A 26,574-nucleotide genomic window follows, 5' to 3' on the forward strand; every position below is an offset into this window, starting at 1 on the left:
ATCAGATGTCCAGATGACTTGAAGGAAAAAGTGTTTTAAGGTTGGAGTTGAATAAGATGGCTGACAGAATTTATACTGTATTTTTACTAGTAATGTGCAGAGCAATTTCAATACAAACAACACACAAAAAAGTTCTTACAGTTAGTCCTGAGGAAGGGTCTTGGCCCAAAACATCGACTCTTACTAAAGATGCTGCTTTTTTGTGTGTTGCTTGAAATTCCAGCATCTGCAGATTTCTTCATGTTTGTGAATTTCAATACAAAGTTTGCCTAAAATATTTGAAACCTGAAATTATTGACCTTTTGTTTTCATCTAGCCACAGTGGGAGTGAAGAAATAGTTCAATTTGCAAACGTACATACAAAATTTCAGTTGCAGTACGAGGCCTCACTTTGATCTGCCTGGGTCACTAGTTCATCCAGTGGAGGTCTGGTAGCACTTGGTATGCAGATTGTTATGGCTTGGGGCAGTATACACATGTGTATTTTTAAATAGGTAATATGCATCTGAAAATTCTGGCAATAAGAGCTTTGGTTTAAATTTGCAACTTGCATAAACTTGTTTTATTATGTTAGTTTCTAAAGTTACTTGGTAAAATGTTTCAACAGCTCAGGGCAATTGCATTACTGGACCTAAAAATCTGCCTAATATTATGCAATTTGCAGGAAGCATGCTGTACCAGTAGTTATTGATCTACAGTCTGATAGTTGGTTACAAATAAACTCTACTCAAGTTGCTGGTGTATACTTGTTCTTTCTGTTACCAATGCATAGCATTCATAAGTTGAGAATGAGAAAATGATAGCAGAAGCTATGGGAAGAGAATTTCAAAGCTGCACAACCCTTTTTGGAGAGGGTGTTTGGAAGGATGGGAAATTAAATGTATTAAATGGCTGGGGTCTTTTTTTAAACAGTGACCTCTCCACCCCACAGTTACACACTTTCTCATAAGAAGAGCCTTTCTCACATCCACTGTGATTAGACTCCTTGTATGTTTGAATCAAGTTCCCTCCTACTTTTCAAAACTCAGTACATGTAGACTTCCCTCCAAGACAATTGGCACATTCCAGTCTAGTAATTCTCTCAGCATTGCTCCCAAAATATTTGTATTCTTTCATGAAACCAAGACAGTTGCAAATGTGGTCTTGACAATACCTGAGCTAACCTGAGGGATAACCTGTCTACCTTTTCTAAAGGGTTCCTATAAAATGTGTTAGTTTTACCATGCATAGTATATGATTCACTGACATTAACTCAGATTCCTCAGTAATCTCTTGCCATTTTTTATGATTTCCTTACCAAAAAAAAATCACTTCCCATATTACAGTCCACTTGCAGATGCTTGCCTACTGACTTAAGGAAGCCAAAAAAAAAAGTGTGGAGAAGCTCTGGTAATCCAGATTTTGCTCACCTTTCACTCAGCAGCCGCCCACTATTTTGCTCTTTCTTTAAACGCAGAGGGGTCCTTGGGAAATTCTAGTTCATTATTCTGTTACATCTAAAATATTAAACCTCTTGGTATTAAAAGAAGCATCCTGCAATCCAGACAATCTGCTATTCTGGCACCCATGAGATCCCAATTGTTCTGGATTAAGACTTGTAATGTCATCAGTCACAATTTACTTTCCCTTCTACTTATGCCAAACTATTGCAGTGTAAAAAAAAAACTGAGGTCCCAACAGTGATCCCTCTGGAAACTTGTACCTTGCCATCAAGAAGACAATCCATTCATCCCAACCCTTGTGTCCTGTCACTTTGCAATCTGTTTCTTACACCATGAGTTTTAAATTCTCACCACAGCCTTTTTTGGCTTATCAAGTGCCTTCTGGGAATCTATACTACTTTATCCAGAGTACATATTATTTCAAATGTAGTTTTCACAAAACCACTTTGACTCAGCCTGATTTTGAACTTACGGTGAACACTTTAAATTGGTTCTAACATTTTCATTACAACAGTTGTTAACTGGTTTGTTCTGTTTTTTTAAAAACCTTCCTGTTTGATTTTTTAAAAATTACATCTACTACTTTCTATTCTAACGGAACCTTCCAGGGAACCAATGCATCATACATTAGTCTGGCTATTTTAAGACATTGGAATGAAATTCAAAGTCCAGAGTTTGTTTGGTACCTGTTCCCCATGAAATAATTTTCCATATTTCCTCCATCTTTTTGAATTGTGGTTCAATTTATGTTCAAGTATCCATATTAATGTGTTGCTTTGTGCCCCTAAGGAAACTGGTCCATGTACTGACAATCCTTTTCCTAATTTGCATGTTTGTAGAGAGTATTATGTAAAATAACTTATAGTAATTACGTAGAGGGGGCAGCAAAAAGGGGACATCTACAGACAATGATGGTGTTTCTCTTAATCAGTGTGGCACCCAAGAGTGGTAAGTTATTTTAAATCAATTACATTCTTCAGGTGCTTGGCCTAGGCTGGAAGATATAAAGGTGAGAAGATTCGACTAATGTCAGTTAGTGAGGTAGAGTGGTATCACCTAGGTTTTTCAGATTGGTGTAAATGTCAGTTACAGGGGATGACTCAGCCATTCTTCATCTTTAAACATCAGGAACCTGCACATGCTGGAAATCTGAAATAAAAACAGGAAGTCCTGACGAAGGGTCTCAGCCTGAAACGTCAACTGTACCTCTGCTTATAGATGCTGCCTGGCCTGCTGCGTTCACCAGCAATTTTTACGTGTGTTGTTGAGAGCTGGAAATGTTTTTACCTATATAAAAAAAATCAAACGTGCCTAGAGAAACTAATTTCACGTCACATGCTGGTGATAATGAACCTGATTCTGATTAGGGCCTTGCACTTGAATCCCAAATCCTGTTTTTCTCCTCAGAGATGTTGCCTGATTTGAAAGGTATTTATAAAAAATTGTATTATTCTTAATACTTTAGAACTGTTAAAGAGCTGAGATGGATTCTCAGATTAGCATTTCGTTTAAGAGAGCACTTCTGACCAAAACGCATTTGCTTGGCATTTCACTAAATTGCCAGCTGATGTAATGAACTTGTGTACAGTCTATACATATTAATGAACTGATTGGAATACAGGCATCTTCCACGGAGCATTTCCATGTGCCTTCTCTCCTCACCCCCGCGCCACAACAATTGAGGACTGCGTCAAACTGAACAGAGCAGGGAGCGCTAAGCAGACTCACTCTCTTGTCACAGCTGTTTCTGTTCCCTTCCAACGTGAAAAAAATTGGGTACGAACTCTTCTCGGGAAACGAACCTTGTCGAAACCCGGGGAGCTGTTCCTCCAGCGTATCCGCTGTTATCATATCCTAGGATCAATCGAATGATCTAGCAATTCAACACGGAGTAGGCCCTTCGAGCCACAGCATCCTACCAAACCCCACAACCCTGATTAACCCTAACCTAATCACGGGATGATTTACAATGACCAATTAACCTATCAGGTAGGTTTTTGGACGGTGGGAAGAAACCAGAGCACCCGGGGGAAACCCACGCATGAAACGATATTTCATGCCAGAAAGCAGTAGGTTATGTAAAAGGATCCAATCACAAACAAGAAATAAAATCTGCAGATGCTGGAAATCCAAGCTACACACACAAAATGCTGAAGGAATTCAGCAGGCCAGGCAGCGTCCATGGAGGGGATAATAGTATAGTCGAAATTTCGGACCTGAAACGTCGACTGGACTTTTTTCTATAGATGCTGCCTGGTGTGGTGAGTTCCTCCAGCATTTCGTGTGTGTTATGTAGAAGGGTCTCAGCCTGAAACGTCGACATCTATTCATTTTCATAGAAGCTGCTGACCTGCTAATTTACTCCAGCATTTTGTGTGTGTGTATTGCAGGTCGTGCAGAAAGTTTGGTTAGAGGTTCCCAACTGAGGGCTAGGCCCCTTTAAGAAGAGTCAGGTGATACGAGGGACCAATCACATGTTCTGGTCATGTGATGGCTTGAGATGGCGGCGTTTCTACAATGGAGGCGTTTCGTTTTCTTCGACAAGGAGCTGTTGAAGGAGACTGGGCAACCGGACCGGGAATTCCGCTGCCCAGGAGACTCGGCCTTCAGCGTGTGCACGAGTGGCAGAGGCAGCCTGGTACTGGGGGATATCCTTTACATAGGTTGGGCGGTGCTTGCTGGTTCCCTGCTTTCTCGACTCGGCCCTGTCACATTAAAGCGCAAGGTTTATGTTTCTGCTCTGGGCGTAGCCACCCAGAGCCCCGGCCCTGACCATCGTGCCTCCTGTTATTAAATCCCACCTCTCCTTGAACTCATCCGACCTCTCCACCTTTTCCTCCTCATCGTTCAACATCGCCTCCTCCAGCTGATGTTGTCCTCTTTCGCTCATCCCTTCAACATAATTCTCTGCCAAATGTGACTCGTATCCCAGATTTCGCATTTAGTTCAGTGGTCTTAATTGCTGCTGATGTTTGTGGTGCTAGTTGCAGTCAGTTTTGAAAGGTTACTTGAATATTTGAATACAGATCAGATTAATTCTGATTATTGGTACCTTCTTTGTAACTGTTATTGCTGTAACCTGTTTCCTTCCCGTTGGATTTCAGTTTATTTGGCGATACAACACGGAGTAGGACCGCCTTCCCAACCACCGACAAACCTAACCATAACCTAATCTCGGGACAATTTGCACTGATCAATTCATCTAGCATTAGGTTTTTGGAGCGTGGGAGGAAACGGAGCACCGGGGGGGGGGGGGGGGGGAGAGAACCTATGCATTCCACGGGGGTGGACGTACAAACTCCTTACATTCGGCGTCGGATTTGAATGCCGAACTCCGAAACACGCCGAGCCTTATAACTTCGCGCTAACCGCTACGCTATAGTGGTTTTCCTAAGACTAAATTAGTTCCTTAACACTAGAATACATATTGAAGGGAATATCTGGTTCCTCACTCGGACTTTGCAGTTCACCTCCTTCCAGGCTTATAAGCTTCGAGTTACACACTTGTTTCAACTTAAGCAGCACAGTATTCTTGTCTCGGTGGGAGAGGATGAACCAGGGATCAATCCTCTGGTAAGTGACCTAAACATTGTTAATTAACCAGTAAGGCTGATACTGGATGGCTCACTCCTGTGAAATCAACGGTGAATGATCAGGGCACTAGACCTATTTTCTGTCCCCTTTGCTAACCACAGACCAGTTTGAAAATGATAATTGAGTGAAGAAAGTGAAACAGTTCAATTTCTCTCAAAACAATTGATAAAGCATTTAAAATGAAACGTCCTTTCAATCTGTCTTTTTCTGGTGTTATATTAAGTTCATTTCTGGAGATCTGGGTGTCGCTGGCAAGGCCAGCATTTGTTGTCTATCTCCAAGTAACGCACACGAAACACTGGAGGAACTCAGCGGGTCAGGCAGTATCTGTGGAAAAGAGTAATCAGTCGACGTTTTGGACCGAGACCCATCTGTCTCCAGATGATCTCAAGGAAAGTGGACTGCACGCTTCTGGATGAGCGAGGAGCTGGGAACACAGGCTATGTTGTGTGACGGTTGCAAAACAGTGGAAGATTTTTTGCGGTGCTCAACGAAGTATATTCTAGGGCAGTATGAGTGGAGGGAGCCAGCCTTGGATAACTAAGGAAATAAGTGAAGGTATCAAGTGAAGGAGATGGCAGTTGAATGCGTGGCTGAGGAGTTGGTGCAGGGAGCAGGGTTTTAGATTTTTGGACCATTGGGATCTCTTCTGGGGAAGGTGGGACCTGTACAGATTGAATGGGTTGCACCTGAACTCGAGGGGGAGCAATATCCTTGCGGGTAGGTTTGCTAGCATGGTTCGGGAGGGTTTGAACTAATTTGCAAGGGGGATGGGACCTAGAGCGATAGAGCAGTGAAAGAAGTGCATGGAGTAAAGCCAGATCTAACATACAGAGAGACTTTGAGGAAGGAGAAGCAGAATAAAGGGTGTAAAGACAGAAAGGTAGAAGGGCTGAAATGTGTGTACCACAATGCAAGAAGCATCAGGAACAAAGGTGATGAACTGAGAGCTTGGATACAGACATGGAATTATGATGTAGTGGCCATCATAGAGACTTGGCTGGCACCAGGGCAGGAATGGATTCTCAATATTCCTGGATTTCAGTGCTTTAAAAGGGATAGAGGGGCAGAAAAAGGGGAGGAGGGGTGGCATTACTGGTCAGGGATACTATTACAGCTACAGAAAGGGTGGGTAATGCAGCAGGATCCTCTTTTGAGTCAGTATGGGTGGAAGTCAGGAACAGGAAGGGAGCAGTTACTCTATTGGGGGTATTCTATAGGCCCCCTGGTAGCAGCAGAGATATAGAGGAGCAGATTGGGAGGCAGATTTTGGAAAGGTGCAAAAATAACAGGGTTGTTATGGGTGACTTTAACTTCCCTAATGTTGATTGGCACCTGATTATTTCCAAGGGTTTAGATGGGGCAGAGTTTGTTAAGTGTGTCCAGGACGGATTCCTGTCACAGTATGTGGACAGGCCGACTAGGGGGAATGCCATACTAGATCTAGTACTAGGTAATGAACCGGGTCAGGTCACAGATCTCTCTGGTCACAGGTGAGCATCTGGGGGACCGTGACTGCTGCTCCCTGGCCTTTAGCATTATCATGGAAAAGGATAGAATCAGAGAGGACAGGAAAATTTTTAATTGGGGAAGGGCAAATTATGAGGCTATAAGGCTAGAACTTGCGGGTGTGAATTGGGATGGTGTTTTTGCAGGGAAATGTACTATGGGCACGTGGTCGATGTTTAGGGGTCTCTTGCAGGTTGTTAGGGATAAATTTGTCCCGGTGAGGAAGATAAAGAATGGTAGGGTGAAGAAACCATGGGTGACAAGTGAGGTGGAAAATCTAGTCAGGTGGAAGAAGGTAGCATACATGAGGTTTAGGAAGCAGGGATTAGATGGGTCTATTGAGGAATATAGGGAAGCAAGAAAGGAGCTTAAGAAGGGGCTGAGGAGAGCAAGAAGGGGGCATGAAAAGGCTTTGGCGAGTAGGGTAAAGGAAAACCCCAAGGCATTCTTCAATTATGTGAAGAAAAAAAGATGACAGGAGTGAAGGTAGGACCGATTAGAGATAAAGGTGGGAAGATGTGTCTGGAGGCTGTGGAAGTGAGCGAGGTCCTCAATGAATACTTCTCTTTGATATTCACCAATGAGAGGGAACTTGATGGTGAGGATAATATGAGTGAGGTTGATGTTCTGGAGCATGTTGATATTAAGGGAGAGGAGGTGTTGGAGTTGTTAAAATACATTAGGATGGATAAGTCCCCGGGGCCTGACGGAATATTCCCCAGGCTGCTCCACGTGGCGAGGGAAGAGATTGCTGAGCCTCTGGCTAGGATCTTTATGTCCTCGTTGTCCACGGGAATGGTACCAGAGGATTGGAGGGAGGTGAATGTTTTCCCCTTATTCGAAAAAGGTAGTAGGGATAGTCCGGGTAATTATAGACCAGTGACCCTTACGTCTGTGGTGGGAAAGCTGTTGGAAAAGATTCTTAGAGATAGGATCTCTGGGCATTTAGAGAATCATGGTCTGATCAGGGACAGTCAGCATGGCTTTGTGAAGGGCAGATCGTGTCTAACAAGCCTGATAGAGTTCTTTGAGGAGGTGACCAGGCATATAGATGAGGGTAGTGCAGTAGATGTGATCTATATGGATTTTGGTAAGGCATTTGACAAGGTTCCACACAGTAGGCTTATTCAGAAAGTCAGAAGGCATGGGATCCAGGGAAGTTTGGCCAGGTGAATTCAGAATTGGCTTGCCTGCAGAAGGCAGAGGGTGATGGTGGAGGGAGTACATTCAGATTGGAGGAATGTGTCTAGTGGTGTCCCACAAGGATCTGTTCTGGGACCTCTACTTTTCATGATTTTTATTAACGACCTGGATGTGGGGGTAGAAGGGTGGGTTGGCAAATTTGCAGATGACACAAAGGTTGGTGGTGTTGTAGATAGTGTAGAGGATTGTCAAAGATTGCAGAGAGACATTGATAGGATGCAGAAGTGGGCTGAGAAGTGACAGATGGAGTTGAACCCGGAGAAGTGTGAGGTGGTACACTTTGGAAGGACAAACTCCAAGGCAGAGTACAAAGTAAATGGCAGGATACTTGGTAGTGTGGAGGAGCAGAGGGATCTCGGGGTACATGTCCACAGATCCCTGAAAGTTGCCTCACAGGTGGATAAAGTAATTAAGAAAGCTTATGGGGTGTTAGCTTTCATAAGTCGGGGGATAGGGTTTAAGAGTCGAGATGTAATGATGCAGCTCTATAAAACTCTGGTTAGGCCACACTTGGAGTACTGTGTCTAGTTCTGGTCACCTCACTATAGGAAGGATGTGGAAGCATTGGAAAGGGTACAGAGGAGAGTTACCAGAATGCTGCCTGGTTTAGAGAGTATGGATTATGATCAGAGATTAAGGGAGCTAGGGCTTTACTCTTTGGAGAGAAGGAGGATGAGAGGAGACATGATAGAGTTGTACAAGATAATAAGAAGAATAGATAGAGTGGATAGCCAGCACCTCTTCCCCAGGGCACCACTGCTCAGTAGGAGAGGACATGGCTTTAAGGTAAGGGGTGGGAAGTTCAAGGGGGATATTAGAGGAAGGTTTTTTTACTCAGAGAGTGGTTGGTGCGTGGAATGCCCTGCCTGAGTCAGTGGTGGAGGCAGATACACTAGTGAAGTTTAAGAGACTACTAGACAGGTATATGGAGGAATTTAAGGTGGGGGCTTATATGGGAGGCAGGGTTTGAGGGTCAGCACAACATTGTGGGCCAAAGGGCCTGTACTGTGCTCTATGTTCTATCAAGCCAAAAGCTCATACATAGTCGCCAAGAGTAGTGAGGAACTGGAAAATTGAGAAAGCTTTTTTTAAAAAAAGCAACAAAGAACCTCTAAGCAAGCAATAAGGGAAGATAGATTATAAAAATAAATCTAGCACAAAATATAAAAGTAAAAGATTTTATAATTACATAAAGCAGAAAAGGATGACTAAAGTGAACACGGGTCCTTTGGAAAATGAGAATAATATGTAGTTAATATTGGGGAAAGTGGAAATAGCTGAGACCTTGAACGGCTTCACAGTGCAGGACGCATCTAATGTGCCAAACAGAGATGTTATGAGTATGGTGGGAGGTGAGGACCTTGATATAATTGCTGTCACTAAAGTCATGATGCACAAACTAGTGGGGTCTAAATGTATACAAATCCCTTGGTCCTGATGGGATGCATGAAAGAATTGGCAGAAGTGATGGCAGATGCATTCATGATAATTTGCCAAAATTCTCTGGATTCTGGGCAGGTCCCAGTGGATATAGGCAAAAGGTAACTATAGGCCACCTTTGACGTCCATAGTCAGGAAAATGTTTGCAGCTATCGTTAAGGAAGAAGTAGCGAGATATCTAGACAGAATTAATCCATCAGGCTGAGACAGCATACATTCATTAAAAACAGGTCCTTACCTTTGAACAAACTTACTAGAAGTCTTTGAGGATATAATGTGCACAGTGGATAGAGCATAACAGGTAGATGTATGTTTGGATTTCCAGAAGCCATTCAATAAGTTGCTGTACAAAGCACTTATCTATAAGATATGGATGCATGGAGCCGGAAGTAATGTATTGGCATGCATAGAGGGTTGATTAACCAATAGAAGGGTGAGATTTGGGACAAAAGGGTTCTTTGCTGGTTGGCAGTTTGGTGAGCAGAGTGCTACGAAGGTCTGTGCTGGGCCCATAACTGTTCATAACATTAACAATTTGGAAGAGGACCAAGTGTAGCATATCTAAGTTTGCAAATGGTGTCGAAATGCAAATTGTGCAAGGGATGTGGAGAGTCTGCAGAGAGATATAGATAGGTTACGTGAATGGACAAGGGTCTGCCAGATGAAGTATAGCATTGATAAATGCAAGGTCGTTCACTTTGGAAGAGGAAATAAAAGATTAGGTTATTATTTAAAAGTTGAAAGATTGCAGCTTGCTTTTGTATGGAAAGACTTTGGAGTGCTTGTGCATGAATCACAAAAGGTTGGTTTGCAGGTGCAACAGGTTATCAAGAGGGCAAATGGAACCTTTATTGCTGGGAGTGTTGGCCACAGAGTTTAAAATATGGAAGAGAACATCAAACTTGAATGGGTTAAGGACAGCGGAAGCAGACATCAATTGTCTTTGTATCTGCCATGTGTATGGAGATGAAGGCTGCCATTTTCTGGAACTGTTTTACATCCTCCATTTTGTGAGATTAAGTTGCTTGAATTTTTGTGTTTTAAAGTAAAGAATGTTGCTTCAGGTAATCTGGACTAGAGATCATTTACAAAGAAGTTGTTTCTTGTGAGGTTAACATGCAGGTTTGTGAATTTTGTGGTTTGTGCCTGTCTGGAGCGAGTCAAGCTGGTTACTGAAGACAACCAAGAGCCATAAATTACAGATTGTTGCTTGCTGGGAAGAGGGCAATAAATGGATGCTGGCTTGGAGCCCAGCCAATAAAAACGTGTTAAAGATCAGACATGTGACCTACAGCCAATGACACTAGAATGCAATATTTGAATTGTTAGCGAATATAAAAGCGGACACTTCGATTGCACTATCAGTGATAACTCTCTCAAGGGACCCACCATTGCAAGGAAGAACCCCCACACCAGGGTCTGGGAGAAGAAAAGATGGCCAACGGAGATCCCCTATTTCGGTGTTATAATTTGGAAAAGTGGTCTGGTCTGAGTGAATATTGGTACAGAGGGAATAGTAGTATTCGTGTTTTAAGCTGTTGGCCCAGGGTCAGTGTAGTTACATTGTTGTTTGTGCAGAGACAATAAATTGTGATCTTCCATTAATTGTGCGTTGTGTAGTGAGTTCTAACCTAGGCAGGAACTGGATACTGATTGTGAATGATCAGCCATGATCGCAGTGACTGGTGGTGCTGGCTCGAAGGGCCGAATGGCCTACTCCTGCACCTATTGTCTATAGTTCTGTTGACAATCGGTCAACAGGGCAATTGAATTTAAGAGTGGGCAGGGGGAATGTTGCAAGTGTACAGGGTACTGGAAAGGCTGCGTGTGGAGTACTGTGCAGTTTTGGCCTCTTTACTTGAGGAAAGATGGAAAGATGCACTGGCTTTGGAGACAGTGCAGAGGAGATTCACCCAGGTCAACTCTGGAGATGAGGGAGTTAATCTGTAAGGAGAGATTGAGTGGCCTGGGACTGTACTCATTGGAATTCAGAAGAATGAGAGGGGATCTTATAGAAATATATTCATTAAAAAAAAGAATAGATAAGATAGAGGCAGGAAATGTTTTCACCAGTAAGTGAGACTGCTGTATAGGTCAATTCCCTGTACAGTGGATACAATGGATGACAAAAATATTAATGAACTCTAACCATACCATCAACTTTGGATGATGGAGACGGGAGGTCATCACTGGCCTATGCCCCATTGGGAGCTAAGAGCCTGAGGAGAAAAAGTGAGACTTGAGCTAGGGGACATGGCCTCAAGATTCAGGGAAGTAGATTTAGGATGGAGATGAGGAGAAACTGCTTTTCCCAGAGAGCAGTGAATCTGTGGAATTCTCGGCCCAAGGAAGCAGTAGAATCCATCTTGTTATATTCGTTAGATTTTTGCATAGCAGGGAAATTGAGGGTTATGGGGGGGGGGGGGAGGCAGGTAGGTGGAGCTAAGCCCGTGGCGAGATCAGCTATGATCTTATTGGGTGGCGGAACAGGCTCGACTGGCCAGTGGCCAACTCTGGCTACTGTATTTTATGTTCTTAGTATCTGTGGATGTATCAATTTTAGCTTAGAAGAGAAAATCTGCAGACGCTGGCAATCCAAGCAACACACACAACGCTGGAGGATCTCAGCAGGCCAGGCAGCATCTATGGAAAAAAGTACAGTCGACGTTTCAGGCCGAAATGCTTTGGCAGGACTGGAGAAAAAAGGCTGAGGAATAGATTTAAAAGATGGGGGGAGGGGAGAGAGAACCACCAAATGGAAACCTGGAGGGGGAGGGATGAAGTAAAGAGCTGGGAAGATGATTGATGAAAGAGACAGAAGGCCATGGAAGAAAGAAAAGGGGGAGGAGCACCAGAAGGAGGTGATGGATGGGCAAGGAGATGAGGTGAGAGAGGGAAAAGTGGATGTGAAATAGTGAAGGAGGGGTGGGGGGGCATTAACAGAAGTTTGAGAAACTGATCTTCATGCCATGAGGTTGGAGGTTACCCAAACAAAATATAAGGTGTTGTTCCTGCAGCCTGAGTGTGGCCTCATCACGACAGTGGAGGAGACCGTGGATGGACATATTGGAATGGGAAGTGGAATTAAAATGGGTGGATTGGAGACCCCGCTTGTTCTGGTGGACGGAGCATAGATGCTTGGCGAAGCGGTCTTCCAATCTACGTCGGGTCTCACTGGTGTACAGGAGGCCACACTGCAAGCACCGAGCACAGTAAATAACTCCAACAGACTCACAGGTGAAGTGTCGCCTCACCTGGAAGGACTGTTTGGGGCCCTGAATGGTAGTGAGGGAGGAGGTGTACAAGCAGGTGTGGCACTTGTTCTGCTTGCAAGGATAAGTGCCCGAAAGGAGGAATGGACAAGGGAGTCGCGTAGGGAGCGATTTCCCTGTGAAAAGCAGAAAGTGGGGGGGGGGGGGGGGGGAGAAGATAGGGAAAGGTGTGTTTGGTGGTGGGATCCTATTGGAGGTAGCAGAAGTTTCAGAAAATTATGTGCTGTATGTGGAGGCTGGTGGTTTTTGCTATCTTTGTTTATTGTCCATGAGCACGTACTAATTGGGTCAGGGTAACCACAGGCTCTGTGGGTACATAATGTACTGGTTTATTTATTTTAAAAAATCAACAGTGAATTAGTTTTATGTAGCTCTTTTAACATAAAATGTGCTCTACAGATTTAGAATATTTCTGAAAAGGACACTGCAACAAAGGTGAATGAAAATTAGAGCAACTTTGCATGCTTGAATAGTAGAAACCAGCTACTGTATTGATGCAGTGAAGGTGAGGGGAAATGGAAATGATTTCAGTGTTTAGCAGCAGCTTGTTAGAAAGGAAGAGGTTACAGAGATTGGGAGCCTGACACAAGAAATAAGCAACTTACTTACTGCCCGTTACGGCGCTGGTGTTTAGGGCAGCAATGAAAGTTTTCTTCATTACTGTTTCCATAACAATTTTGTTTCACTGGTCAGGATTGTTAGCCCTGAGCTGAACTCCTGAACCTGGAGGACCCATGGACTATTCTTAGTCTGCCCTCTACCCTTTGATCTGTTTGGGATGGTTGACCCTACCAAGAGCCAAAGCACAAGGCCTTGATTCTAGCCAACATAGCCCTCTAGATCATTGAGGCACACAAGCCTCCAAACTCTATGACAAGATTCTGGTCCTCTTGGAGGAACAAATAAGCAAGAAGAGAGTGAAAGGGTAAGAGATTGCCGATTTTAAGATGAATGACATGTATGGGCATAGGGTCCAAATACAAACAATTGTTATAGGAGAGTCTGAATATGCCAGAATATCGATGGATAAAGGTTTCAGAAGCAAGGTAGAGGTTTAACATTAAGTTTATATGCACTCTTGGTTCTGGAGAGAATGTGGAGTTAATGGATCAGCTAAGGCTAAAATAGGACAAGTTCTGAACTGTCAGTTCTGAGAGTGATCAGTAGTTGAGGACAGTCTTGGTATAGCAGACTTCAAACAGTTGGATTGATTGTGTTTTTGCATTTGAGAACAATTCCATCTTGAACAGGGCTACCAATTGGACTGAAGGCATGTAAATTGGTCAAATAAGCCAGTTGTTCTTGCATCTGTTTTATTTTGTTTCTTTGCTTGCAGGTGAAAGTCTGGAATCTGGAGAAGCGAGATGGCAGCGGAAATCCTCTCTGCACCAGGATATTTTCTGCAATTCCGGGAAATAAGCCTACAGAAGTCTCGTGTCTCACTGTCCATGAAAACCTCAACCACATGGCAATCGGTAATTGCTAACGTCAGAAACAGAATTTACTTATTGTGTCCAGGACTTCCAATTCAGCAGTGGCCTGTGGAGTTCTGATCTTTAGACAATGTATTTGCTCAGCAAGGCATCTCTTACTATATATATCAACTCTTGCAAAATGTGTGTTTCTTTGGATTTGCCTTTTCTAAAGCTGCAACTTGTTTTTAATCACAAAGTTGCATGTAATTTACAGCACCTAAACAAGCCACTTGGTGAAACAGATTCACATTGGGGTTTGCACTCAATGTGAGGCTTTATTCCATATATATATATATATATTCATCTTTTCCTTTAATGTGACCATGTTGTTTACCTTAGCTGCTCTGTTTTCTGCAGGATTCACAGATGGTAGTGTTGTCCTGAAAAAAGGAGACATCACCCGTGACAGGCACAGCAAAACTGATGTTATAGCAGAGGGAACCTATCCCATCACTGGCCTAGGGTTCCAGCAATCTGGTAAACAGACCCATCTCTTTGTGGTTACCACAGAGAATGTGAAGGTAGGTCTGATTTGGTTTAGTTGTGTGGATGAGAAATGTTTGTGCTGTCTATTTAGCCAGACTACAACTTCCTTTCCTCCACCATCACCATACAGAAGTCCACTGAAGCTATTACCTGACAGTAGTCTGGCACACTATAGCTGCAAAACAACTAATTTCATATCATGTAGGACAGTGATAATAAATGTGATTCTGCTCTGTGGGTTAGTGAGGTATATACAAGCAAAATGATTGTCTCCCATGACAGGGAAACTGTTGAACTGAGTAATTAGCTGGTTGCATCATGGTCTGGAATGGAAACACCAATGCCCAGGAATGGAAAAGTCTCCAAAGAGTGGTGGATACAGCCCACTCCACCACAGGCAAAGCCCTCCACAACATGAACACCTTTACAAGGAGCGCTGCCACAAGAAAGCATCATTGAGGACCATCATCCAGGTCATGCTCTTGCTACCATCAGGCAGGATGTACAGGCGCCTTGGGTGTCACATCACCAGGTTCAGGAACAGTTATTACCCTCCAACATCAGGCTCCTGAGCCAGTGTGGATAACTTCACTCACATTAACACTGATCTGTCTATAACTGTCCTCGACCTATAGACTCTCATTCATGGACTCTACAATTCAGTATTAGTCATTTACTTTTTCAAAAAAAAATCATTTGCACAGATTGTCTTTTGCACATTGGTTTGTCAGATTGTCATTTATTATTTTTCATAAAATCTATTGTATTTCTTTATTTTCTCATAAATGCCTGCATGAAAGTGAATCTCAAGGTAGTATATTGTGACATATATGTACTTTGATAAAACATTTGCTTTGAACTCTGAATTTTAATTTACTACATGGCATGGAAGGAGCCAAGCCATACAGATTTGATTCCCATCTGTCATGTTCACAAGAACAGTGGTGTGACATTGATATAGCAAACTAGCAAAGAGTAAATTATCCAGTGGTGTCACTGCTCCAAGTATTCCTACAGATACTGCTCCTGGAAAGGCTCAGACTGGTCTAAGTTAATGTACTCATTAAGAATGAGCAACTGCGACAAGAGTTAATCATCAGTTTGCAACTTGTGGGATGTTAGTGTGGTGTTCAATGGTCTTCTGTTGTTTTAATGGGCTCTCTTGGATTTCTTTGTTTTGTGGCTGTCTGAAAGGAGATGAATTTCAAGGTTGTATAGAGAATACATACTTTGATAATAAATATACCTTTGAACTTTGAAATCAGCTACTGTGCTTCCCATTTGTCGCCCAGTGCTTGTACATAAAATACTTCAAGTTAGACTGAGGCTGTGAAACTGCTGTACAAGTCGAAGTGTTTCATGGTCTCACTTTGTATTTACTTTCAGTCGTACAATGTTTCAGTGAAAGATTTCCCTGCAGTGGAGCTGGATAACCATGGCTGCAGTCTGCACTGCTCTGCCCTGTGCGACCCTTCGCAAGACAACCAGCTGATAGTTGCGGGGGATGACTGTGTGTATCTCTACCAGCCTGACGAGCGTGGGCCTTGCTTTGCTTTTGAGGGGCAGAAGCAGATCATTCACTGGTACCGTGGCTATCTCATCATTGTCTCAAAGGACAAGAAGGCATCCAAGTATGAAAGTTGTTTTGTATCCATATGGGGGCTATTATTACTGAAATGGACAGTCAGCAAATGCTTAAAAGAAAAACTTGCAGTGCATCCCCGGGTAATGAACAAGTTATGATCTTACCAATGTCTGTGAATGGATTTTGTCTGCAAGTTGGAAAATATTGTAAGCTGGAACAGTTATGTTTGTTCTATAATATGGTACAGAAAAGCTTTGTGATGGAAAGTGATAGGCTGGAGAGAGAGAGAAAAGTTGTTATCTCTGTTAGCTGGTTCATTAACCAGAGTGTAGAAGTTTAAAATAATGTGCTAAGACCTAAAGAGAAGATAGGAAATCTTTTCATTCTGTGACTTGCCAAGTTCTAGAAAGCTTTACCTGGAAGGATAGTGGAGATGAATTCCATCAATCATTTTAAAAGGGAATTGATAAGTAATTGAGGATGAAGAACTGTGTTTTGGCAAAAAAAAAAAGCAGGTGAGGAAATAAGTACATTAATCTTTTGCGAACAGCTAGCACAGATATGGCTGCATAAAGTCCTGTGCTCAACACATGAATGGTTGTTGAACCAGGCCCTAATTTTACTTTTCAGTTCTGTGCCAAACATCAGTTACTGAATCTTTGAAGTTCAGTTTTAATAAGCTACTTTAACATACTAAACATTCTTATGGAGTTGCTTGTACTGAATGGCCAACCAGTAGTTTTTAAAAAAAAAAAAAAAAATCACCATGGAACCACCTTCTTGAGATGGAACTGTACTTGGGGAATACACGCTGCTTTGGTCACCAATGCTCACGCTCAGAGAATGGAGTAATTAAGGTTATGGGTTCATGCCTCAATCTGCCATTTGAACACACTACATACCAGTTGGGAGTATGATTCTGATCAGAGAGAAAATAAATTGCAAATGTTTTTTTTTTAATGTGTTTTGTAAATTGTTTTGTTCACTTGATGATGTGACTACCAAACTGCCCTTGCTATATCTCAATCCTCAGTACTTTTTTTTCCAGGACAGACTTTGTTTCTGGTAACGGGCAGTCTTCTGAGAAGCAGATACTTACTATCTATGACCTGGATAACAAGTTCATTGCGTACACAGCAGTATTTGATGATATTGTTGATGTACTGGCAGAGTGGGGTTCCCTCTATGTGCTGACTAGCGATCGGAAGATCAGTATTCTGCAGGAGAAGGACACGCAGACAAAACTGGAGGTATTTGTGTTACATTTTGCATGTGGTCAGTGGAAGACGACAGGAACGAACAACAAAGTGTTACGATTTCAAAATTCACCCTATTGTGGGCGCAACTTGTTCCACTGCACTGTCTGAGTTGGGATCCCATGATTGTGGTCCTCTTAGAGGTCACTTCTATAAAATATAGCACATTTCACTTGGCTCCAATGTCCCACTGACAATTCAACCTCCATTCTCCCAAAATCTGAGCACTGGAGTAATGGGATTATATTTTTAAAATAATGAAAATATTTGACAGTTTAGTTAAACATAAATGTAAATTACTCAAGATAACTGTGAATTACTTAAAATAATCTAAAAATCAAAATTGAAGTTGTGTTATTGGCTTATTCATTTGTGTAAATCTTCTGAGATTTCTGTGGTAATCTGAAACGATGCAGTTCCTGTTCTATATATGAAGGATAACTAGACAGTGGTGGGCTTCAGGTGCTGCTCAGATACTGTGACAAGGGATGCCTCCAACAATTTTCAGTGTGATGTAATTCAGCTGGGCATTGATCTGCAAGTTTTCTATTAAAATTGTCTGGTTGATTGTTCGGGCTTTAGGAATGGAAATGTTTAAATTGGCAGCTAATAGTAATGATTTGGCTGTAATAGCTGAGAAAAATATCTTCATTCCCATGGAAATTGCTTCCTTGCGTTTGAGGTGCCTGCAATCCTCAGATCTCTGTGCTTTCCTGTTCTGGTCTTTGATATTTATTTATTTTCACCACTCCCCTATTTGGTAGCTGTACCTTCAGCTGACGAATTTCTTCCTTAAACATCTCTACCTCTTTCCCCTAAGGCACTCCTTCACCCTTACCTGTTTGTCTAAGCTTCTGTTACCTTCCCTACATCTCTTAATGTCATTTTTTTGTTCAATAGCACACTTCTAAAGTATCACAGGATGTTTTGTTATGTTAAAGCTCATTTATAAAGGGAAGCTTTTTAATTACACTCGCAGACTACCTTGCTCTTTTCTCATTAATGTTTACATTACACAAATTGATAATCTTTTCTGTTTGACAGATGTTGTTTAAGAAGAACCTGTTTGTAATGGCAATCAATCTGGCAAAAAGCCAACATTTGGATAATGATGGGTTAGCAGAAATCTTTCGACAGTATGGTGATCACCTGTATGTGAAAGGAGATCATGATGGGGCCATACAGCAGTACATCCGGTATGTGTGATTAGATTTACTTATCTAGGCTTCCTGGCACTCTTCAGATCCTCGGAGATTGGGAGTTACTTAGTGATCCATAAATATGCAGACCTTGTCACAGTCTTTAAACATCATCCATTATCAGTACAGGATTTTAGAGCCACTTTTGGTATCTTACTGAGTAAGAGCTCTCTGGGCGAGACAGGAAACATCTTGAATACTATCATGTGATTCTTCCTAAACAAAACAGGCAAGATCAAACCTGATTTTGATGTCTTTGAAACATGAGTAGGCTATAGATGCAAGCTATCTTTCGAAAGTAATTTATGATAAATAGAGGTGGAGGTCATCCCTTGTGTAAGTTACTGCAGGGCTGATGGTGCGTGTGAAGAAGTAATCAAGCTGCATTTAATTGCTACACCACAGGGATAACTGGGCTGGTGACTCGCACACCAGTGTGCTGGTTGGAATCTGCCTGCACATTTTAGATCATTGGGATTCTTGGCTCAGCCTTTAGACCAAGTGAGTTAATGCTTCTAGGTTCTGAGCTGTTCCTTCCTGCTGAACTTGACTTTGCCACCTGCCCTTTCCTCCCTGCCACAACCTTGTCCCTACCCATTCAGCCAAATGAAACTGTGCCCTTGACATCGAGGGGAGGAACTAATCACATAGTCACAATGTTATAGACAACCTAATTGTTTTAGACTGACTGTTCTGCTATAGCAGTAAACCTTTTCCCACTGTCCGCAGGACAATCGGGAAGTTGGAGCCGTCCTATGTGATACGAAAGTTTCTGGATGCACAGCGAATCCACAACCTAACAGCGTATCTGCAGGCCTTGCACCGGCAGTCGCTGGCCAATGAGGACCATACAACTCTTCTCCTCAACTGTTACACGAAACTGAAGGATAGCTCCAAACTTGAGGAGTTCATTAAGGTAACCATCACCCCTTCCTCTCTCTCCGTGCCAGCTCCTGTCAGTCCCATGCCAGAAGCTCTCAACCCATTTCCTCTCGATGGTATCATATCAGCAGTCAGAATTTCATGAGATAGAGTTGGGAAGAGTTGTCTGGGGATTAGTACAAAAGACTGCTTATCAATACAGTAGTGTTGCAGTTAGAACAATGCTTTATAGTACCGGCTGTAAGATCGGGGTTAATTTCCACTGTGTCTGTAAGGAGTTTCTGCTTTCTCCCCGTGACCACATGCATTTCCTCCAGGTGCTCAGATTTCCTCCCACGTTCCAAAGACACGAGTTAGGGTTAGTAATTTCTGGGCATGCTATGCTGGCGTCGGAAGCATGATGAGGCTTGTAGGCTGCTCCAAGTGCAGCCTTGACGCAAACGATGCAACTCATTGTTTCAGTGTTTCAATATTCTGTATGTGAGACAAATAAAACGAACCTTTTTAAAAGATTTTTTATAATATCATTGAAGGTATTGCAATTATCAGATTCCACTGACTACTTATTGGTCTCACTTTTGCTTTCACTATCATCCACCTGAAAATAAAACACAAGCTACCAACTGATTATTTATTTATTTATTTTTAAAGTATTTTTGGTATATTAAGGCAGCTTGAGATAAGCGGTCTGGGTTTGAAAGTTTAGTGCTGAGTGAGAACAATAAAAAGTAAGAAATGACATTAAGAATTGACCATTTATCCCTTGACCCTGGCCTAGCATACAACACAATCATGGCTGATTTTCTACTGCAATGATTTATTGCCCTATCGCTATAAGTCCCCTGATTCCTCACATATACAATTCTGTCATCCTCAGTTTCAAATAAAAATCAACGGCACATACTTCACATTCTCTGCCATAAAGAATTCAGCACCCTTGGAATGAAGTAATTTCTTCTTCCTTCAGTCCAAAATGGCTTCCCCCTTCTTTTGAAATTGCAACACACAATTCCAGACTGCCTAGTTAAGGGAAATGTCTGTATCTTTGCTGTAAAAGTCAGTAAGATTTTCTAACCTTCAATGAAACCATCTCTTATTGTCACAAACTCTAAAGCAGGGGTCGGCAACTTTTTTTCCTCTGTGGGCCACATCGTGTATTAATGAGCGGATGGTGGGCCAGATAAATGCCATAAAAAACTTGAAATATGGGAATTATCCATTTAAATACATCTAGTTATGTTTTGCCTCAAATTAATGAATAACACATGTGCTTAAGGTTGCCTACCCCTGCTCTAAAGAATAGAGGCCTGACCTGTTCAATCTCTCTTCTTACAACAGACATGTCAGAGCCTAATCAGTTGAGCAAAACTTTACTGTCATCAGCTATAACAAATATATCGAGTATCAGGTTAGGACAGCGGTCTCCAACCACCGGACCGCAGACCAGTGCCGGGCCGCAAAGTATGTGACACCAGGCCGTGAGGAAACAATATGATTTGGCGATAGGAGTCAGCTGCACCTTTCCTCATTCCCTGTCATGCCCACTGTTGAGCTTGAACGCACGTGGGGCCATTACCCACGTGTCATCCATGTCAGCGCGGGAAGGGGATCAACTCCTCGAGCTTGCAATGACTGCGGGCTGAAAAGTATGTTTGACATAGCATCTCTGCCGGCATTCTGGATCAAAGTCAAGGCTAAATATCCAGAGATAGCCACGAAAGCACTGAAAACGTTGCTTCCATTTCCAACTTATCTCTGCAATTAATGCAACAAAAACTAAATTGCGGAATAGACTGGACATAAGGAACCCCCTTCGAGTATCGCTGTCTCCCATCACCCCTCGATAGGACCGTCTTGTTGCAGGAAAACAAGCCCGGGGCTCCCAATGATTCAGCGATATTGGTGTGTTGCAATGTTCATACGGGGAAAATATGTGCTGTGTGTTTAACATCCAAACGTTATTTAAAATGTTATGCTATTGGCTTATAAGTGACTTGTACAGTAATTGACTTATCACTATATTCATGCGAGGAAAATATGCGCTGTGTGTTTAATATTAAATTTGTTAGATAAACCCTTTTAGAAACGAAATTGAGTGTATTAGCCACTAAAAGTGGCTCATAGTTGACTGATCTTCTATATTCTGGTCGTGATTAACAACACCCCCCCCCCCCCCGAACAGAATCACCAAAAATGATTTGTAGGAAAAAAATCAGCATGTACACGCATGCGCACGCAGGTGCCCGCGCAAGACTTCAAGGCTTCATGGTAATAGTAGTCTTCTCAGGGTAAACACAACGTATTTGATGGCTACTCTTGTCCATGTCCATTACCATTACCCTACCCACTCCCGGTCAGCCGGTCCGCAAGAATATTGTCAATAATAAACCGGTCCGCAGTGCAAAAAAGGTTGGGGACCTCTGGGTTGGGAGACCCAACTGAACACAGTACTCCAGATGTGGTTTCACCAAGGCCCAATATAATAATAGAGCAACATCTTTAATCTTGTTTTATAATTAGGGCTTGTATACCGTTTTCCTCCTTAACTGCCATTTAAAGCTGAGTGCTTAATTTTCAGTGGCTTGTGTGTACAAGGACACCAATCACCACCTGAAGATCAACTTCCCAGAGTCTCACCATGGGAAAAGTACACATTATATCTTTTTTTGTACCAATGTAGATAACATCTCATTTTATTTCATTATACTGCCCCACCTGTCCTGTTGTCCACTCAGCCAGCTTGTCTAAATCTTCATGATCCTCACCACAGGTCAGGTTCCTCTTAGCTTTGTGCTATCAGCAACGTTAGAAATGTTTCTTTTGATCATTCGTCCACTTAATTGATGTAGATTGTGAATAGTTGGAGTCCAAATACTAATCACTGTGCTACCCCATTAATCACAACAGCCAACCCAAGAAAGGTACATTAATTCCCATGCATTGTTTTCTATCTGTTAGCCAACCATCAATCTACAATTGTATATTACCCTCACTTCCATATATTCTAACCTTGCTCAACAAATTCTTTGACATTGATAACCTTCTGTAAATCCAAATGAACCACACCCCCACACCTCCCCCATTTACTGCACTGGATATATACACAAGAAGTCCAGTAGATTTGTCAAACCTCACTTTCTTTTTCTAAATTTGTTAACTCTTCTGAATCATGTCATTATGATTTAAATGTACTGATTTCATATTCCTTGGTATAGATTCCAGCATTTTTCTATCTAGCAATGTCAGCTAATTCTGTGTTTTCTCTCTTGCTCCTTTATTAAATAGTGGAATCACATTTGCTGCAGAGCAGACTCGATGGGCTGAATGGCCAGATTCTGCTCCTATGTCTGTAGGAGCTATTACAGATTCTGCTGAATTTTGAAAGATCAGACTAGAACGTTCACTACCTCCAGAATCATTGCTCTCAGAACTCGTGTTGTAGATAGAAGAGTCCTTGAGATCTCTCAATTTTCAGGCATGTCGACTTCAGTGCATACTAATGTCAGGTACTTTCAGTAATATCAGTTTCTCCTCCTTCCTCATTTGCACTGAACCTGGTATTTCTGAGAGTGGATGGAGTCCATTGGAAATCGCTTTGAGAATGGGTACACAAGTGTGGAGTTTTTGGTGCATTGTAGCTCTTCCTTCAGAAAGGGGTTTACATAAGAGCTTAAGAAATAGGAGCAGGAGTAGGCCATTCAGCCCGTCAAGCTTGCTCCGCCATTCAATAAGATTATGGCTAATCTGGCAATGGACTCATCTCCACCTATCTGCCTTTTCCACATAACCCTTAATTCCCCTACTATGCAAAAACCTATCCAACCTTGTCTTAAATATATTTACTGAGGTAGTCTCCACTGCTTCATTGGGCAGAGATTTGTCCCCAATGGCCTGGTCGATATTGCTCCAACATCACTTAGAGGAAAGGACATATTTTCTGGTTATTACTGAACTTACTAATGGGATCTTGTTTTAGACAAATTACACTTGTTTTATCACCATTGAAACTAAGTAGTATTTGAAATACAAAATCATTTTGCTTACAGGTCCCGAACTTTGTCAGTGATGTTTTAATATACCTGATATAATTTTAATAATTAATTTATATGCCATTCTGTGTTCTATATGTAAATATATACTGCATAAAGCATTCTTAAAAACAATTACTTTAGTTACCTAATATTTGGATCTGACAATGCGTGAATACTCATAATCCATTTTGGGAGCAATCCTGAATGCATGATCATTTGAATTTTGAAGCTCTGTTGTTTAAGCAGTTGTGAAACAAGAACTTAGGCAGCACTGACTGAGGGGAATTGACCTCTGACAGTTAATTTTCCTGCATCTTTGTTCGTGCCAGACCAGTGAGAGCGAGGTACATTTTGACATTGAAACTGCCATCAAGGTCCTCCGTCAGGCTGGTTACTACAATCATGCTGTCTACCTGGCTGATAAGCACTGTCATCATGAGTGGTACCTCAAAATACAGCTCGAGGATATCAAGGTAACTTTTTGTCAACGTTCAGCTGCTTTTCCAGTGTTCTTCTTGAGAAGGCTGAAATACAAAAAGTTTGCTCCATTTGTTTAGAGCCATGGTTGTCTGGAGTTACAACCTAAGTCATTGGACTTGTACCTGAGAAAAGATATGTCGGCCAGGATACATATGCAGTGCAAGATCACCAGAATTATATTAGATTTTAGAAAGTGAAATAGAAGATGGACCTTGCCTTGATTACTTATTGAAGTGCTTAAAATGTCAATCAGATAAAATATAGTATTCTCTGTTTTGCCATTATTTTATAAAGTAGATACAGATAAACTATTGGGGGTGGAGGGGGGAAGGGGTGGTCATTTAGGCAAGGGGATGTGGTCTTAAAATTTTTTTGTCAGATTGTTCAGTAGTATAAGCAGGAACTGTAGTGGATATCTGCACCAGAAGTCATTGCTTTTGATGGCTGTGGTTAGTTGGAGTTTTAAAGACTAAATTGGAATATGTATTTTTCTTGGAGAATTGTGGGAAGTGGGTAAATGAAGTGGAGGTTCAGATCAACAGTAGTGTTATGGTTAGCATGACGCTATTATAGCTCGGCATAAGAGTTGAAGTTCATATCCGATGTCTACTGTAACAAACTGTACTTTCCTACCGTGTGTGTGTGTGTGTTGGTTTCCTCCGGGTGCTCCAGTTTACTCCCACAGCCCAAAGACATACTAGTTAGTAGATTAACTGGTCATTGTAAATTGTTCTGTGATTAGGCTAGGGTTAAATCAGTGGGTCGCTGGGCATCGCGGCAATTTATGCTCAGGGGAATTAATGTATTCTTTAGTTCTTCCAAATGTTTCAGTACTTTTTCTGCTGTGCCCACAAAATCTGTGAGATTTTCCCCAACATTGTAATGTCACTATCTTGAAAATCCTTAGATTTTCTGGGCTGTATTTCTGGAATGGTTTGTGCCCTCTACAGTCACTCACCTCTGAGAGGCAGGGCAGTATGTTGACTGTGGAGGGCCACTCTGCTTTTGTACAGGGGTCACAGGCTGGAATCAGAAGTGAATCTTAGTTGGCTTTTTAAGTTTTATTTTCCCCTGCCCGGAAAAAATTGGCAAGTTTGAGCCTTCAGTCTGTCAAGTTACTATCCTGTATCACCTACCCCTTTATTTAAAATTGAATTCTGAAAATGTTGTACTGAGGACAGAGCTGCTGCAAGTTGAGGGCTGAGCTTTTGGCTGTTTACTGTATTAATTTGCTCTTTCTCCGAACTTATTTTAGGTTAGACTATACTCCTGTAGCTGAAGGTGTTATTTACTTCACTTCATCACTCTTTCACCCACGCTCTAAACAGAAGCAGCAACGTCGTAAAAGCCCACTTGGGAAATGAGTGGCTTGCATTTCAGATTCAGATTCATTTATTTATCACATGTACATTTATACAGTGAAATGTGTCATTTGCATTAACAGCCAACACATCCTAAGGATGTGCTGGGAGCAGCTTGCAAGTGTCTCTGCACATCCCAGCGCCAACATAGCACCACACATCAAAATTGTGACCCGACTGTACCTCCTCCTAGAGATGCTGCCTGGCCTGCGGCGTTTTACCAGCAATTTTGATGTGTGTTGCTTGAATTTCTAGCATCTGCAGAATTCCTGTTGTTTGCCAACATAGCACGGCCACAATGTTCAGCAGAGCAACACAGCCAGCACAACAACAGCAAAACAAGGCCTTTTACAATTCATACTCTTGACACACTCCACACATCTCCAATCCCACACCACCTCTAGACTTACACCCATCCCATGTTAATTTTAGTTCCCTTGAAAAACTCATCTATTTAATTCTTCCATTTCCGTTTTACAAACACCATCTGATTCTTTATCGTTTCAATGATCCATATTTTCAGTCACTTTTCTGATAAATTCCCTCAACATCTGAAATCCTGAGTTCATACACCAGGTCTACCTCCATGGAGATTTGTACCTTAATTGGATTTCTGAACCTGTATTCACAGAACTACCAACAAGCCCTCTATTACATTGGGAAACTGCCCTTTGACCAAGCAGAAAGGAACATGAAGAAATATGGGAAAACTCTGATGCATCACGTTCCAAATGAGACCACTGAGCTGTTGAAGATCCTCTGTACGGATTACCGACCCAGCAATGAGCCTCCAGCGGAGAGAGAATCCAGCAGCAGATACGAGTATAAAGTAAGGCACTGGCAGTCTCCTCACATCGTCCTTTTTTATTTACCATCCTGCATTAGATCAGTTGGCCCTTCATTCCCAAGACAACTCAAAGATTCGATGCGGGTTTGTTATCGAATAATGTATAAATTGTATACCTTGAAATTTGCTTTTAGGCAGCCATAAAGCAAGAAGACCAAAATCCATTGCGCAGAGAAAGAGAAAAAAACACACACCATGCAAACAATAGAAGCAAGCCAACAGTATCCAGAACCAGACTGATTAGGTCTAAGCCAAGCCTTGGTCCCTAGTTTATTACACCCAGTGATTTTCAATCCCTTACTCTTTACTGGTTACCTTTTTTTTTCCCCCTTCATGCATTAATTTACTTCCCTTTGAAAACTGCTGTTCAATCTACTCCCAAATGCCATTTTGAATAAGGTATCCTGATTCACAAGTTGTTTTGTAAAGAGAAAAAAAATCATCTTCTCGTCTCTCCCAAGTTGTTTCACTGTTGTCTGTTTGTCAAGGTTTCTGCCAGTGGAAACGATTTC

At 42.0% G+C, this 26,574-nt stretch overlaps 1 protein-coding gene across 1 annotated transcript in view; it reads left to right on the forward strand.

The window, feature by feature from the left end:
• Positions 1 to 3,868: 3,868 nt before the first annotated feature.
• vps11 (VPS11 core subunit of CORVET and HOPS complexes) overlaps positions 3,869 to 26,574 on the forward strand; it is a 38,753-nt gene continuing 16,047 nt past the window's right edge. Inside the window, exons 1-10 of the mRNA XM_072238162.1 lie at positions 3,869 to 4,090; positions 4,867 to 5,015; positions 13,797 to 13,935; positions 14,293 to 14,456; positions 15,808 to 16,052; positions 17,055 to 17,256; positions 18,307 to 18,458; positions 19,191 to 19,377; positions 23,704 to 23,847; positions 25,847 to 26,044. Of these exons, the coding sequence (XP_072094263.1) occupies positions 3,943 to 4,090; positions 4,867 to 5,015; positions 13,797 to 13,935; positions 14,293 to 14,456; positions 15,808 to 16,052; positions 17,055 to 17,256; positions 18,307 to 18,458; positions 19,191 to 19,377; positions 23,704 to 23,847; positions 25,847 to 26,044 (1,728 nt within the window). The 5' untranslated portion in view covers positions 3,869 to 3,942. The remainder of the gene's footprint in view (positions 4,091 to 4,866; positions 5,016 to 13,796; positions 13,936 to 14,292; positions 14,457 to 15,807; positions 16,053 to 17,054; positions 17,257 to 18,306; positions 18,459 to 19,190; positions 19,378 to 23,703; positions 23,848 to 25,846; positions 26,045 to 26,574) is intronic.

Source organism: Mobula birostris, chromosome 20, assembly GCF_030028105.1.
Source record: "Mobula birostris isolate sMobBir1 chromosome 20, sMobBir1.hap1, whole genome shotgun sequence".
Taxonomy (NCBI): Eukaryota; Metazoa; Chordata; class Chondrichthyes; order Myliobatiformes; family Myliobatidae; genus Mobula; species Mobula birostris.